The sequence below is a fragment of the Canis lupus genome, chromosome 5 (genome assembly GCF_003254725.2).
Source record: "Canis lupus dingo isolate Sandy chromosome 5, ASM325472v2, whole genome shotgun sequence".
Lineage (NCBI taxonomy): Eukaryota > Metazoa > Chordata > Mammalia > Carnivora > Canidae > Canis > Canis lupus.
The window spans coordinates 18977443-18995176 of record NC_064247.1 but is presented as its reverse complement, the minus strand read 5'-3'; the positions used below and the strand labels follow the sequence as shown (position 1 = coordinate 18995176).

At 42.0% G+C, this 17734-nt stretch overlaps 1 protein-coding gene across 1 annotated transcript; it reads right to left on the bottom strand.

The window, feature by feature from the left end:
* Positions 1 to 15491: 15491 nt before the first annotated feature.
* Positions 15492 to 17692, bottom strand: C5H11orf71 (chromosome 5 C11orf71 homolog). The gene has a single exon (XM_025465469.3). It carries the CDS (start codon positions 17515 to 17517, stop codon positions 17167 to 17169), a length of 351 nt encoding a protein of 116 aa, XP_025321254.3. The 5' UTR covers positions 17518 to 17692; the 3' UTR covers positions 15492 to 17166.
* Between the last annotated feature and the right edge of the window lie 42 nt (positions 17693 to 17734).

Here is a 17734-nt window from a genome sequence, read left to right as displayed (position 1 = left end):
AAGGAGCTATGTGTCTAATTCCCAGCCCGGTGTCTTGAGACCAGACCAGGAGGGGTCATATGCTTTCTCCTTTCCACTTGGTGCAACCCGGATGAGATGCCCTCATCCAGGTTGCAAGGTGGAGGGATGCCTAGCCGGCTCAGTTGGTGGAACATGCACCTCTCGATCTCAGGGTCATGAGTTAAAGCTCCACATTGGGTGTACAGCTTACTTAAAAAAAAGAAGAAAGAAAAGAAAGAAGGAAGGAGAGAAAAAAGGGAAGGAAGGAAGGAAGGAAGGAAGGAAGGAAGGAAGGAAGGAAGGAAAGAAGGAAGGAAAGAAGGAAGGAAGGAGGAAGGAAGGAGAGAAGAAAGAAGAAAGAAAGAAAGAAAGAAAGAAAGAAAGAAAGAAGAAAGAAAAAGAAAGAGAAAGAAAGAAAGAAAGAAGAAAGAAAGAAAGAAAGAAAGAAAGAAAGAAAGAAAGAAAGAAAGAAGAAAGACTGAGAGGACCTAGATCTGTGAATAATTGTGGGGAAACATGCTGAGCCAGTCTGTTTACCTGAGGATAAAATAGAGTATCTTGTGTGAGCTACTGCATTTTACAAGTCCCTAAAGTTTAACCTTATCCAAACTGGGTGTATTTCACTGAACTGTTAGAAGCCCAAGAAAATAGAGGAGATGACATCCCCTTATAAACTAAAGTGTTTTACAAATAGATTATGACTGCCACATAATTGAATGAGCCATCAGTGGAAGCAACAGCTCTGAGAAACTAAATACACCCTACTGTCAAGCGGATTACCCAGGCTGATCTCACTGCAGTGAGCAAATCAAGCAAGGGTGACAGACACGCATCGCACTTTGAGTGTTTTGTCAACCCTCTTCCTGTGAACAGCCCTTCTTCTCTTTGGGGAGTCTTGGGAGGCAGTGGACACAGCCTGAGAGGCCTCGTCCCTTCTCACTGCTTCTGCAAGTAACCAGCCTAGCATGAGGACGGCTGGAGGTCATGTCCATCATGCTGCAGAGTGGCGAGGTGGACCCAACCGTGCCTGGGGCCCACCCTTTGCTGCCAAGAACCTTGGCTGATGCCCCAGGCAGTTGTCAGCTCCCCGCATCTGAGTTTACTCACAGACGCAACTTAAGCAATTAAACAATATCTGTCTCCAGAATCTCCCTGTTCCCTTCATTACAGCGCTTCACGAATCCTCTCAACATCCCTGAGAAAGTGGAAAGCAGGTGCGTCTTTCCTAACTTGACAGCAAGCAGATGTTTGGGGAAGGAATTAGCCAGACCACAGGGGGCTCCGGGAACAGAACAGAACCTGGCACAGCTGCCCTGGGCACCTGCCTCTGCCCGCGGCTGCCCCGCCCACCCTCTACCTAAAGTGAGTGTCCCCCCTGCCCCAGCTGGGCCAAGGTCCTTGGCATTCCCACTGTAGGAGATTAGAGACTCATTCCGTTGCATTCCTAGGAATTCTCTTCCTTCAGGATGGAGCAAGTCCTGGGGGAGAGGCTCACATGTTTATTACGTAAGCCACAGAGTCACAATGCGGGTTCCCAGCCCCTGGGGGAGGGTCGACAAATGACAGAAGCCATTCCGGTCCCTCCCCCCGTCCCTCCTCACCCCCCAGTAAAGCCTGGGGTTGCTCTTTCCATTTGCCACACTTGGTCCCCAGAGCAGAGGAGGACACACATCTAAAACGTTAATTGGGTCCAATTTCTACAATCCCCTCTGTTTACTGCAATGTAACCTCCCCCAGAAACAGATTTTTGCTTCAGGTATTTTACTGCCAGTCTCATCTTCCCCATTTTATTGTGCCCTCACTGGGACGTCCTGTTTGTCACTAAGAGTCTGTGCAAATGACAGAGTCTTTCCCAGTAGCCCCAGAGATGTGAGGTGCAAAAGGGAAGAGTGCACACCCCCCGCGGCAGTAAAAGACAAGCAGGTTTCTGATCTGGGCGCTCTGCTCTTGCTGTTTTCTGCAAAAAGGTTGTACACAAGGTTTACCTTTGATTTGCTCGCAACCCACAAACTTGACAAGCTGATACCCGACAAGGTACCGTCTGAAGGCCTTCGACCGGTTTCGGAAGCAGAGATCTTTTTCTTTCTCCCCATCTTGCTGACACACTTTTGTCACCTTCTGATCTTCCAATTCTCCCCCTGCCTTCGACACTGATCCTCTGGATGATGCTCTCCTCCCCGCCCGCCACCACCTGACCTTTCTTTGAGGTGAATGTCACTTACTTCTTTGGATGGGAAAGGAAGACCTAAGCGTGTGTTTCTGACTCCTGCTTTCCCTTTATTCTGTACCAAGACAGAAAGTGCCTTATCAAAGGACCACACCAAGCAGACACATGTCTGCTGAAGAGGAATTCTGGGAAGGCAGGACCTGAACTGAGCCTTGCGGGGGGTAGACATGGGTCCGGGGCTCTAGCTTAGCCACGTGCTGCCTGTGACAGCATGGACTGATGACTTCATGACTCAGTTTCTGGCTCTCACATGGAGATCAAAACTCCTTTCTCATGGGCTTCGTAAAGCCACCACCTTGGCCCCTCTGGCCAACTTGGTAGTCTTTAAGTTTAAGCAAGCACTGTTAGCCCTTGTGATTGATGGGCTGGACTTTTCTTTGTAGATTTACAGATCATGCCGTGTTTTCTAGAAAGACACAGAAGCAAACCCTCTGACACTACCTCCCCCTCCCCACTCACCTGGGCACCAATATGCAACCTCCAAACACTGAGATAAGGTCTCTAGCTGGCACCATTGAGTCTACATGTGATCGAGAAGTGTTACAGACCCCTGTGCTCCCCTTTTACTGATTAACTGCCCTAAAGTTCTTTTAAAAATTCTTTGGGCCACGCAGAAACCTCAGAGTTGGTTTTTGGACAAGAATCTGTCTTCTCTCCAGGTGGCTGGCCTCCTGAATGAAGCTCATATTCCTTTCCAATCAAAGCTCACCTCTCGAGTATTGGCTTTTCAAGCCACGGGCAGCCAAACTTGGGTTTTTTGGTAACACTGAGGTAATAATTAAAAGCTATAGTACATATTAAGCATGTGGCATCATACCGATCAGTTCCCTCATTTTTCAAACATTCTCCAGATAAAGAATTTTGGAGGGGCTAGTAACATTCTGACAAATAACACGGCAGCTTCTTGAGGGATGGTCCAAGGCTGCTTCCACTGCAAAATATAAAGCAGAGTTACAGAAGGGATCTCACACTCGCCCTCAGATCTTGGCCTCCATGCAGTGAGAAGCTGTAGTCTTAGCGGGATCTCATCAATGAGGACATCAGAGGGACAGCCTGCTGGTAATCAAGTTACTCCCATACTTACCGAATGGAATGTGATAATTTGTTTATTTAAAAAAAATGAATTAAAGAATAAATACATTAAAAAGAATTTTTAAGGACTTCTAAACACTATTGGAACTTTCTTAAATTTGAGTGTACATGAATTTTCATTAGGTCTGTTCTTTAAAATAAACTATGTGATTCCCTACAGGCCAATATTTGGCACTAATTAGGGCCACTTCACTACATTTTTCAATTAAGGAAGATAGCAATATCAAAAGAAGGGACAAAGTATGAGCAGGAGTACATGTGTGAGATAGGATCTGTCTTAGTCTGTAAACTATACCTCCAAAATATATAATCTTTTGAAAGAGAAAGCTTTATTAAATTTTTAAAATAAAGTTTTAATTAAGTATTATGAGCAAATCCTGAAATAGTCATATGTATCGCATAGTAATTCCCTCTCCAACACCTGTTTGTTGTAAAATAACCTTTGAATTTGATCATTAGAGAAAGGTCTCTGTATTTGAAGCAGGAACTCTTATATGATTCCGAGATTCCCTGAAATTACTTGCCAGATTTTGCATTCATACACCTATGTGTTGTTGTTGTTTTTCTGGGTAGATTGTCAATCTCTTCCAGCTGATTCTCCTCTGTAAATCTGAAAGTGTGTGGTTTGGAGATTGCGCATGGCCATGAGATTTTTAAGCGCCTTGTTACCACATCTAGGCCAGGCCACCAACTCTGCTTGTTCCTTTGGTTACATTCTCATGTCTGCTCTACTACCCACCCCAGGAGACAGTGACTGAGAATCATTCACTGTTTCTCTTACCATTGCACTTATCTCTTATCACAGAAGGTACAGGTCACCAAACCTCCTCAACCAATTGAACTAACTCCCTCCTCTCAGAAAGATGTCTCCTCCAGATGCCATCAAAACAGAACAGTAGGTGTTAACCAGAGGCATTGTAGTTGTCAACAGACAGCACTGGTTCTCTTCCAGGTAGTTTTCTACGATCACAGGCTTTGTCTCATTTGATCCTCACTATAACTCCATGTTACAGTTATTTTTATAACCATTTTACAGAGGAAGCATCTAAGTCTCAACACTGTTGTTAACTTGACCAGGTTTATACAACTGATTCATTCAACAGGAAGTGATTGAAGGAGTATTTATATGTTGAGATCTATATTCTTAAAAGATGGCTGATATCTGTGTGGAAAATGGTTGGAGAGGCACAAGAGTAGGACTACAGAGGACAGGTTAGAGGCTATTGTACTACAGATAAGAGGTGATGTGGCTTGGACTAGAGGGTAGGCAAAGTCAAAGCAGAGATGAGGTAGACTAGACTTGGTATTAATTAAAGATGGTAGAGAGAGGTTGTAAAGATGACTCTCAGGTTTCTGATATGAGCAACTGGATAGATAGTGGTGGTAACCAGCCACCAAGATGGCCCCAGTGATCCTTGTCTCCTGGTATTCACACTCTTGTGGAATACCCTTCTACAGTGAATCATGGCTAGCCTCTATGACCAACAGATTACTGAGAAAGTGCCAGTGTTTGCCTTATGAGGCTGAGTCATGAAAGGCATTATATCATCCTCCTTTTGGGTCACCTGCTCTGGAGGAAGCCAGCCACTACGTTACGAGGACACTCAAGCAGCTCTCTGGAGTCCTGTAAAGAAGTCCAGGTAGGGAGGAACTGAGGTCTTCTACCAATAGACAGCACCAACTTGCAAGCCATTTGAGTGAACCACCCTGGAAGGGGGATCTTCCATCCCCATGCAAGCCATGGAATGACTGAAGCCCTGGTCAACATCTTGTCTGCAAACTCGTGAGAGACTTTGCTAAGCTAATGCCAAATTCCTGATGGCACAAGAACTCTGAGATAATAAATGTTTATTGTTGTTTAAAGCCCTTAGATTTTACAGTAAGTTGTTTCACAGCTAGAGATAAGTAATTCAACATTAGTGCTACGTTTGGGTTCTCTGAAGGAGGGGTGATGAGTTTGGTTTGGGCAGATTTAGTTTAAGATGCCATCCAAGTGGAGCTATTGAGCAAACAGTTATACATGCATGTCTCAAGCTCAGAAGAAAACTGAACTGGAGATTTAAATTTGGGAGTCCTTTAACATATGGATGGTATTTGAAACCAAGAAAGAGTGTGAAACCGAAGAGAAGAGAGCAAGAAAGGCTTCTGGGAGGAAGTGATAGCTGAGCTGAATGTGGACACATGACCAGGAGTTAGCCTGGGAAAGGAACTGAGGATCTGAATTGGGGAGAGGGTGGCAGGGAATTCCAGAGCCTGTAGGAAGTTAGGGTGTAATAAATTCTTGTGGATGGTGGTATCCTTTTAATTTGAGGCCATGTGCATTTCTAAGTATCTCCTGAGTAAATGATAAAGGCCATCCCCAGTGTGATGTTAAAGGATACTGAAACATAAAATGTTTGTGGTCAAAAAAAGACACACATACTATGAAAGAGTCTGTTTTGTAGACGGATAAATTTGAATTATCAATAACTAAGGAATTATTAATATATTCTGTGCCTCCTCCAGCCCTCTTTCACAAGCCAAGTGGCTTGAGCAATATGTAGTCTACCCAGCTGACTCTTTTATTTCTCTCTGTGTCCTGGTTGCTACATTGAGTCTGTAAGTATAAATAAAGCTTTGATATTTATATATGGAATGATATATAAAAAGTGGCATTGGAAATACCTGGGAAGATTTTAGATATGAGCTATGTTACAAGAATCAAATAAGAAGTACAGAGGTAGTAATCAGGAAAAACATGTATAGATATTTACAGGCATTCCCTATTATTAGATTAGCCCAGATGGCAAGGGCTATGTACGCATAGTCCCTGCGTTCAGCAGAAAGGAGGGATATGTTTTCTTCTCTAGCCACAGACATGTGAGAAAAGATTAACTCAGCTACCTGACTTTTGAAATTTAATGGATGTATTTATGGAAGAATATTAGAGTTGACTGGGCTTGGTTCAAAAATGCTAAATTTCCTGAACCTGGACTATGTTTTCAAAAATTCAAGATGCATTTAGCAAAGCAAGGAAAAATAAATTCAGGCTGCTAGCTTGGCAGCTGGTCTGGATACAGTATTTTGCTCTGTTTACTCTGTCAGGAAGCCAGTTCCATTTGATTAAATTCTGAAATTAGAATGCATGCACTCTGGAAGATACCAAGCAGCTTCATGCTTTCACCCGTATGGAAAATGTGATTAAGGAAATGAACTCAACGGCTGTAGCATCAGAAGAGATCAATGCAATAGCTGTATTCAACTAGGCTCAATGGGCTAGACCTTTACTTTATTAAAATGGATGGCTTTAGCATAGAAACTGTGTCCACATCACAGAACTGCCATATTGCTCTGAACTCAGGCCGAGAAAGGAGCCAAGTGGAACTGCCATCAAATATTATGGCAGCAGTGCAAAATGCAGACCCACTCTCACATCACAGAGCTAAATTTTAGCCAAAAGGAGAGATAATTAAAGAATTTATATGCACAGTCTCCCCACATCAACATATTGGATTATTTTCAAAATTGCTGGTATGTCCTAATTTGGCAAGTTCTGCAAAATTCCCCCATAACAATCTTGAAATTCTCTGTGGGGTGGCAATATCTTTTGCTTTGCCTAAAATGAAGTAGACTATGACAATAATTTATATGTGAAATGCTGTCCAATATAACAAGGCTGTCCACACAAAAAAACAAAAACAAAAACAAAAACAAAAAAACAAAAAACAAAAAAAGCAAACAAAAAACAGGTATTGTGTTCATTTGCTATTTATTGAGAGACAGTTAGGATTTTATTGGTAATCCAACTGTAATTGCCACGTCTTCACTTGGCCATATAGGCTTTGTTAGTAAGTTGAAAAAACTGAAATGGAATTGAGGTATTATCATTATATCTGTGAAGCACAGGAGATGTAAAAGGAATGTGACCTAAGAGATGCTGAACCAGAGGACTGCTATTTAAGACTTTCTAGAACAGCAGTATATTGATATGGACACTGTGTTCCAGACTCTAAACTTTAGGCTTCATACATCAAGGAACTTTATGTAAGGACTTTCCAATGTAATCAGATTATCTGGAACTCTTTTCATGCTAACCAAACTCAAAAGAAGCTGACACATAAAGCAGAATGCCAATAATCATGGGGCTTGGAATGCTCAGATGGGCTGATGGTATAGACAAGCTAGATAGATGTTCGCTTGGTCAGCTTGGAGCTAGAGCAAGGAAAGCCGACTCATCTCCCTTGTTAGTTTTATAATAATAAATATCCATCTCTATAGATTACATGGTGGTGTTCTCACTTTGGGGGATAGTCCTCCTTCAACAGGAGAAAATGTGGCAAATTCTTGCTATTTGGGCTGCTTTTTAAGAAATACCAAGAAAGGTATCCCTTCTGTTAATGCAATCTTTCTTTGATAGGGTTTAGCAGAGTTAATATATTTGTTCTTTAATCTAGACTATATTTGTGCCAGGCTATGCCCCCTATGTGTCATCCATGAGTTTTGTGAAATGATCTACTAAGAGGACAATGAAAGAATTGATTGATTTATATTAAGTGGTTAAGAATATAAACATAACCAAGGCACCTGGGTGGCTTAGTTGGTTAAGCGTCGGACTCTTGGTTTCGGCTCGGGTCATAATCTCAGGGTCGTGAGATCAAACCTCACATCAGGCTCTGAGCTCAGCAAAGAGTCTGCTTGATATTCTTTCTCTCCCTCCCCTCCTGCTCTGCTCCACCCCCTGCTCAAGCCCATGCATGTGTGCATGCTTTCTCTCTCTCAAATAAATAAATAAAATCTTTAAAAAGTCAATATAACCTAATTGAAGTTGATATGATTAAAGAATAAAGAGAAACAATAATGGCATTATTAAAATATTTTACAGATGATTTAAATTAAAAAATTTATTAAAAATGTATAATTGTTTTGTAAATTCAGAAAAATTTAATGAGCACATATTACAAATCACACAAAATGCCGTCACCCAAAAATAACATTTTGGCAAAATTACTTCCACTTTTTTTTTCTTTTTTCTTTTCTTTCTTTATTTATGCATGAGGGACAGAGAGAGAGAGAGAGAGACAGAGAGAGGCAGAGACATAGGCAGGAGGAGAAGCAGGCTCCACGCAGGGAGCCCACACAAGGAGCCTGATATGGGACTCAATCCCAGGACTCTGGGATCATGCTCTGGGCTGAAGGCAGGCACTAAAGTGCTGATCCACCCAGGCATCCCTACTTCTACTTTTTTCTATACATATTTTGTTCATATAGGTCAGAGCATGTAATATATACAATTTTATATCATTTTTTCCAGATATAAATGTTATTAGTACACAATATAAGACATAAATTCCCATGTTATTAAAACTTTCTATTTGAATGGCTACATGAGATGCCTTCTTAAATCAGGTATCGCAAGCTCTCATGGCTTCAGGGGTCTGGTGGGTAATTAAAATATGTGAAATGGGTAGGTAAAAAACAGAGGGCGGTGATGGTAACTAAAAATGTAGATCCCACGAAAAGGCATCCAAATTTAGTTTTATTGTTATTTTTTAATTTTTTTAAGATTTTATTTTGAGAGAGAGAGAAGGAGAGAAAGAGAGCGAGCAGGAAGAGAAGCAATGTGGGGCAGGGTGAACAAGCAGACTCTGTGATGAGCACGGAGCCCTATGTGGCTTGATCCCACAACCCAGAGATCGTGACCTGAGCTGAAATCAAGAGTTGGATGCTGAACTGACTGAGCCACTCAGGTGTGCTAGTTTTATTTTTAAAGTGCTAGCAAATCTCCAAAAGTGGAGAAACTAAGCCACAGAACACGTGCAGTATAATACCATTTATCCTGTTTTAAAAAAGGTAAAACAATTCTATGTTCCACTGAGCAATACACTAGGGGTACATAGGTAATGAAAGTTGTTTTTAAAAATAGAGGAAGAATGCAAAATATCAAATTCAGAACTGATTACTCAGGAAGTGGTATGAACATAAGATTATCAAAGGAAGGTAAACAGAAGAGATTTTATTTATTTATTTTTAATTTTTTTAAAGATTTTATATTTTACCACTGAGCCACCCAGGCATCCCAATTGAGGGGATTTTAAATGTGGGGCAATATTTTATTTAAGTTGGATGGTAAGTACATGGGTATGGGTTGCATTTTACTTATTCTGTTTTTGTACATATTAAATATTGTATAAGGCATCTTTTAAAGAAAAAACTGCAACTGCTAGCCAAAGGAAACCCCATGCTGGCTTTGGCCAAAGGCTGCCAGTTGGCTACCCTAGCATGATAAGTAGTATAGCATAGTGACCAAGTGAATGGACTCTGAGGCCAGGCCATTGGCCAGGCCGTTTGCTAAAATTTGAATCCTCATTTCACCACTAAATGGTTTTGTACCCTTGGGCAGTTAATAAAATTCTTTGCAAACTAAGGCACACAGATCAAATCCAGCCCTTGGCCAATTTTTGCATAGCCCTCCGGCTAAGAACAGTTGTACATTTTAAAAAGATTTATTTATTTATTTCAGAGAGAGAGTGTGTGCTGGGCAGGAGGCAAAGTGTAGAGGGAGAGGGAGAGAATCTCAAGCAGACTGCCAGCTGAGCACCAAGCTGGAGAGAAGGCTCAATCTCAGGACGCTGAGATCATGGCTTGAGCCAAAACCAAGAGTTGGATGCTTAACCAACTGAGCCACCTAGGCACCCCATGTACATTTTTATTTTATTTTTTAAAATTAATTTTATTTATTTTTAATTTTTCCCTCATGTACATTTTTAAGTGGTTGGAGGAACTACTCTCAACCACTATTACTGAACCCTGAATGGTTTTGAAAATTAGCTTTTGCTGCAGGCTTGAAAATGTTTCTCAATGAATTAGATCTAAAGCTGTAGGGGATCCCTGGGTGGCTCAATGGTTTAGCACCTGTCTTCGGCCCAGGGCGTAATACTGGAGTCCCGGGATCGAGTCCTACGTCAGGCTCCCTGCATGGAGCCTGCTTCTCTCCCGCCTGTGTCTCTGCCTCTCTTTGTCTCTGTGTCTCTCGTGAATAAATAAATAAAATCTTTTTTTTTAAATAAATAAAATCTTTTTTTTTTTAAATAAATTTTTATTTATTATTTATGATCGTCACAGAGAGAGAGAGAGGCAGAGACATAGGCAGAGGGAGAAGCAGGCTCCATGCACTGGGAGCCCGACGTGGGATTCGATCCCGGGTCTCCAGGATCATGTCCTGGGCCAAAGGCAGGCGCCAAACCGCTGCGCCACCCAGTGATCCCAAAATAAATAAAATCTTAAAAAAATCTAAACCTGTAAGGCAAAATAGCACTTACATACCAAATTTATACTGTGGTAATCTCAACAACTAGCAACTTTTTTGAATCACAAGCAATCTCAAGCTATTTTATATACTTCCTGTGCTGTTCAAAAATTAAGAAACAAGATCTCCATGACCACACAAATTTGTAGTAGATATATTTTTCTGAGTTCAAACTACAGTTCAACAGTGTCTTTTGGACCTGGATGTGAGTGCAAAAAACTTTCCTTATTTCAAAATCCATTCAACTGTGCAATTGCAGAGCTTCCACCTTCAGTTGGAAACAATCTGCAACATAATGACATATTAAAAGGCAAATATCAAGAGAAGGATTTAACAGAATTGCATAAATGCCTCCCAAGCAATGAATATGCTCAATGAAAACTATATACTCATGGACTGATACCAGATTTGGCAGTACCTATGAAAAGAAGATTTCAAAGACATTTTCAAAGATAAAATGCATAAAATCTCACTAAAAATCAGCATTAACAAATGAGCATTTGCTATTGATTTTGATGATGGGAACATGAACTTCAAACTCCAGTAGAGTGAAAAGTCTCCCTCACCACTTCCAAAAAAGAATTCCATCTTCTCCTTTATAAGCATCACCAAAAAAACGTATCAACTACTAGATTTGAAATTTATCAATACAAATTTTGTGGAACTTTGTTATCTCTCGTTTTATAAGTGCCTACGTAAGAGCCTCAGTTCTGCTCCTTAGTCTGCAGGGTCTAAGGTATTTACTACCTGGCTCTTTACAGAAAAAAAAGTTTGCTACCTCGTGTCACAGAATGATTGTAAGGAGTAAATAAAATAATCCTTAGGAAAGTGGTTAGTGGCAACTTGGTATAAAGTAAGCACTCATTCTTTTTTCTTCACTCATTGTCTATTTTGGACATATAAGCTGCTTCCATATTTTTAAAATTCTAAGTAGGGGCATTTTAAAGTGCATTAATTATTTATGTGCATATTTATACACATCTTGGATTAGGATTTACCTTTAGGTTACATTCCCAGAGGCAGATTGACTCCAAATTGAAGTAAAACCTTTAAACAAAGCTAATTTTGTCTTACTATAGTACTCTTATCGGCCCAGACAACTGGATAATTTTAGCCTTGAAGGGCCAACAATTTTTGCCCTTGCCTTCCTAGAATGCTCTGCTTTTGGATTTTGATTCCAAGGGAGAGATAGCCTACGTGAAGTTCATTCATTCATGTAACAGGCATTCATTAAATATCTACTCTTTGGGAAATAGGTACAAATAAACATAAAAATAAATTTAGACATGTTGTCTGCTCTCAGGGAGCTTCATTGTAGTAGAGGAGATAAGACATGGATTATAAATCTATGCTTCTCCCCAAATACATGAATGGAGGAAGAGGGAGGGGGCTCCAAGGTAAAGAAAAACCAAGGTGCTGTTAGATGGAGGATAGATAATTGTTGGGTAGAGAGAACATCCAACGTTCACCACACTTTTCCAGCTCTCTGAGTCCATTTTTTGCTTAACCTGATTAAAAGGGTGTGTCCTTTCTAATGTACAGAAACTGGACCAATCTGGATGGATAAAAGTTTAACTGACAGAAGATGAGCTGCACAAAGAATTTAGTTAAGGGGACCAGAATATAGGCATAGGCATCGCTGCAGGAAAGAGCAGTGACCGCCTGGGCGCATTATGAATAAGAAGGCTGGCAACGTAGTGTGGTCAGATTTTGGAAAGTCTTAGAAGTCTGTTTATGGAGTCTGCAATTTTTAAGAGCTGCATTGTTTCAGTTACTCTCAGGTTTTTGGGCAGCTGAAGGCAGTATTTTTGTCCTCTGATTTAGAAGTGTATTTTGAAGAAGGGCTGCCTTCAGATATTCCAGTGATGTTAACAGCCAAGTAAATCATTACATTTAAAAAAAAATACATATTACATTATTAGCATACTTAAGAAATGACTGCACCTACCTGTCTTCATCGGGGGATGTTTCTAATGCTTTTCCCCAGTAACAATCCCAATCTCGATCATCAGTGGCGAGGGAATCTGCAGCTGCATGCTTGCCTCCCTCCTTCTACCCACTCACAATGATGGGTACCAGTCATCACGTGGAATAAAGATGGGATGGAATCTTTTCGAACCATAAGTGAGGAAACCAACCAATTTGGCTAATAACATTTTGGAAACTTACCAAATTCTGCTACATTACATACTCCTAATACCTGGCTTGGGGAGCCAATGAAACTTCTTAGGTAAGGTAGCATATAGAATTATGTTTCTGTAGAACTGAGGCTCCTAGAGAGAGAGGTAGTATGCAAAAAATTTAAATTTATGGACAAATACATTTGTAAAATACTGGAGAAAATGAAGTTAAACAGCTTTATTTTTCTAAAGGAATTATCAAACATTTAACATATTATTATATATCATGACTCCCTAACAAGGTGACATGCACCACTTGTCAAATTTATTGGTCTTCTGTCTTTTTAAAAAGTATCTATATTCTTTATTTTTTAATTTAAATTAGATTTAATTAACATATACTGTATTATTAGTTTCAGAGGTAGAATCTAGTGATTGATCAGTTGCATAGAATACCCAGTGCTCATTCCAAGTGCCCTCCTTAATGCCCATCACCCAATCACCCCATTCCCCTACCCACCCCCCCCCTCCAGGAACCCCCTGTTTGTTTCCTACAAGAAGTATATTTCCAGTGGAGGTTTTGTGAAATATACCATGGGAAAAACTGAAGTAGTAACTGTGATAAGAGATATGCTTTAGGCTCATCGGTCTGGAGGCTATCTACATTTAGGATGAAGTTGAGAGACAGGCAAAGAAAACAGGTTAAATATCCAGGTAAATAAAATCCAGGTGATGAAAGTGATTATAAAAGCATACATTGTGAAGATAAAATGGGCAGGACTTTGCATTTGAATAATCATAGTAATAAGGACAGGAAATAGGTGGCATTAAGTCCTAGTATTCATACATTTGGTTGATAGGAAAATGAGAGTACTTTTCACGAAAATTGGTAGACTAAGCTGTAACTTAGTGGGATCTGGATAGAATTCACTGAAGGAATCAAAGACAACCAATTTTGCTCTCAAGACAGTAGAGCCTTCTGACCATCAGAAGTTCACTTATTCATCCCTTTTCCTGTAGGACTTTCCTCCCTCCTTTCTTTTCTTTCCAAGGTACCCCTCTTAGAGGTAAGGTTTATCATGAAATCCTGATACTGAGGGAAAAGTCTCCTTGGCCTCCTTTTCTATATCCCTAATGGGCATTCTTTTTAAGAGTTTTAGTGCTGAAGAATAGAGAAAGCAAATATTCTAACAGGACTTCACTTCAACACATGCTACTTAGTATGACATAATAAATACAGGACAATAAATAAACAGGAGTTTACAATTGCTTTTTAAAAACTTACGTTTGATTTTTTTGGATTTCCTGTATTACTCTTAGAAAAGTGCATCTATTTTAGAATGACAACATGCCAACTTAGCCACTGATATTAAATAAAAATTCATTTTGTACACTAACATTTTTTTAAAGATTTTATTTATTTATTCATGAGAGACACACACACACACAGAGAGAGAGAGAGAGAGAGAGAGGCGCAGAGACACAGGCAGAGGGAGAAGCAGGTTCCATGCAGGGAGCCCGATGTGGGACTCAATGCCAGGTCTCCCTTGGCCAATGGCAGACGCTCAACCGCTGAGCCACCCAGGTGTCCCTGTACACTAACATTTTTAATGACGTGGACTGCTCTTGGGAAAACTTTGTCCCTGCTTCAAGGTAATTTCATTGATAGAGGTTTATGTTGGTTCTTGCTTCCATGATACAGTCTTTGTGACTCTAGGAACACATTGGACACTACTATAGATGCTAAGAATAAGGAGAATTTTGATATTCATTGGCTCAGACTTAAAATGATGGAACATTTATGTGAACAAGGTTCTCCTCCTGTCACACAAGCACAATTAACTACACTATTTTCTCCCCCGCCCCCTTCTAGCACGTATACACTATTATTCAATCAAAGCCCTACTCCTGATGATCTCACAGTTAAACAGAAACGAAGTCACTCCCTTTGGTCTTCCTTTTCTCATGTGCACCTTTATGCCAGACTTTTTGTTTCTTCATTTACAAATCTTAGCCTTTCCCCGAAGCTAAGAACTAGGTTTTAAAGGCATATTTAATGCTGTATCATCATCTCCTAGTGTTAGATGCGCTGGAACAGCCTGTTTATACCTCAGCATAATTGATAGCACCCTCTCCCACTCTCAAGTGTTCTGATTTGTACAGTAAGTCCAGTCACCTCATTTTCTTGTTCTCCATTTCCAATGAGCAAGTTTCCACAAGTTAATTTTTTTTTAAGTACAGGATTATAGGTTAAATAGGAGAAGGTCTGAGAGGACATCTATTTCATATTTGATAGAATTCAGCCTGTATCTGAGTTTTTTGGCTGAACTTATCTTACCTTGTGAGGTGTTATTTTTCACTATTAGGCATCTTTAAGTCTTGTGAAATCCCTTCTGAATTACCTTCAGCCTTAATTTTATTATTCTTCCCAGTCTAAAACTCATAACATAGAGATTTGGGGTTCCTTTCTCAACTACAGGTTTTTGTAATGCCCAGTCCAAGGCATCCATCACTTGAGTCTTTTAGATATGTGATGTCCTTGGGAGAATTGAGAAAATAGTTACTCAAATTACTTTTTGTATTGCATGGTTCAAATGAGGAAACTGGGTTGCAAGGCTGCAAGGCTGTTATTTACTAGTTGTATGACCTTGAAGAGTTTACTTCATCTTTTTTGTGCTTTGGTTTCTGAGCAGTAGAATGAAATATGATACTCTCTAATGGGCCATAGTGAGAATTAAATGACATATATAAGCTCCACCAAAGCAGAGACGTTATTGATCTTGTTCACTTTATTCTAAATGCCTAATACAGGTAATATCAGGCACAGAGTAAGTTCTAAGTATCTGAATAGTGAATAAAAGCTCTTACCACATTGCCTTACACATAGCATTCAATACAACATAGCTATTATCCTTTCAACCATTTTTCCTATGACCTGGTTTCCAGATTTCTCACCATATCAATCACTCTCTTATGGATGCTCTCTGATTTACCAACATTCTTCTTCAGAAGTGGTTCTAAAAATTCAATACTGCATGGTATGTGGTGATTCTGCTTTATCTGATCATAATTATAGATAAGAGTCCCCTGGGAAAAAGCTAGTCTACCTGCTTACATAGAGCTGGCACTTAAAAAATCCACTTTCTCCCAATACCACCCTTTTAACCTTAGGAAGCATATAGTTAAGAGAATAAAAATATCAGAAAATAAGGGGGGGGGGTTGCTGAGTGAGGTAAGAGAAGAACTAGGATAGCACAGTATTGTGGAAAGCCTTCGCAACCAGTATTTATCATCACTGCCCCTAATTAACAGTCTGTGGTGATCACCTACTGATTAGCCTGCCTACCTAGAATACAGTCCTTAACTGTAATTTGTCCACGGTGCTCACCGTTGGGAAGATCTTCAAATATTGCTGAATGGCTGAATGACTAAAGATAAACAAGAACGTTTGAGGAAGATGCCAAAGTGAGCAGATGAACAGCTTCCTAACAGGAGACTGTGAAGCTAAAGTATCCACCATTGTATTTTGGGACAGCAGACTAAGGAAACTGGGATTGAATGCTAATAATGAACTGACAAGGAGAAATGTAAAATTCATCTGGAGGCTTTGGGGAAAAAAAAAAAAAAAAGTGAAATTGCTTTAATAATGTGAAGCAGCAGCAAGGTTGGGACGCCTGGGTGGCTCAGCGGTTGAGCATCTGCCTTTGGCCCAGGGCGTGATCCTGGAGTCCCAGGATTGAGACCCACGTCGGGCTCCCTGCATGGAGCCTGCTTCTCCCTCCGCCTGTGTCTCTGCCTCTCATGTGTTGGTCGTGAATAAATAAGTAAAAATTAAAAAAAAAAAAAAAAAAAAAACCAGCAGCAAGGTTTAGGTTTGCTTTTGACTTCTGGTATGATTGCGATTGGAGTCGTATAAAATATCACTGAAGAAAAAAATGGAGGGCGGTGGAAAAGCCTTATTAAAGGCAAGATGATGGCATAAGCCCTAGGCCACATGGAAGGATAAGCCAGGGGAGTAAAAGGAAGCATTTCCTTTTCACCAATAAAAGTGAACCTAGTGAGAACGGTCCGGGGTAGAAGTGGGCAGTTGAGGAAGCTCCAATTACAAGTCTCAAAGCAGGAGCGTCGGCCAGGGTGGGGGGTGGAGGTGTGGGAGGCGGAGCACCAAGGGTGAACAAACAAACAAACAAACGCACGCCTGCTGGCCTCTGGGGAGGGCGGCTCAGCCTTGTGACTAAGCAGGAGAAAAATCTCCTGACCCAGGCCGCCTCAACCAGCGGCACGGGGCGAAGTACGGGCGTCCTCTGCGCCGAGCCGTCATAACAGGGCCCCCGCGTGTTTCCCGGTTAAGACGCAGACGCATCCCTCTGAAAAGAAGGCTGCCGAGGCACCGGGGGAGGGTTCGGGAGGCCTTGTTTGCGCGGTCAGGGGCGGGGGGTCGATCAGGCCGGGAGGCGGGCCGCGAGCGGGCGGCGCCGCAGCAAGGGCCGCAGCGGGGCCGGCTTCACGGCCGGGATCGCGTACGGCGCGCCTCGGGTCTGGCGGCTCCGGGCCCGCCCGTCAGGGTCCCGACCCTTTATAGGGCGCGTCGGGCTCTCGGGGCGCACGCTCGGCCGCCCCGCCTGCCGAGGAACGCGCCCCGGGAGCCTCGCCTCGGGCGCGGCGACCAGGAGGCCGTCTCCGGAGACCAGCGCCAGCGCCGCGGCGGACGGGCTGAGGTCGCCCGGGGGCGCGCGGGAGGCCACCCTGCTCCTTTGGTCGCCGGCCCACAGGGACACGAAGTTCACGGCCATCTTCAAACGCTGCCCGCAGGGGTTGTTACGTCCCTCGGTCACGGCGGCTCCCTCGCGGCTGCCCGCTTCAGTCCAGCCCGTCTCGGACGCCGCCACCGCCCGCCAACGCGGCCAGAACCGGAGCCGCGGCCGAGCGAGGACCCGCCTCTCGCCGGCGCTCTCCTCGCGCGCCTGCGCCTGCGTCTGCGCCTGCGCAGCACGTCGGCGCGCGTCGACG

Excerpts from the sequence above, each read along its gene's own strand:
- C5H11orf71 (XM_025465469.3), bottom strand. The coding sequence starts at position 17,517 with ATGGCCGTGAACTTCGTGTCCCTGTGGGCCGGCGACCAAAGGAGCAGG.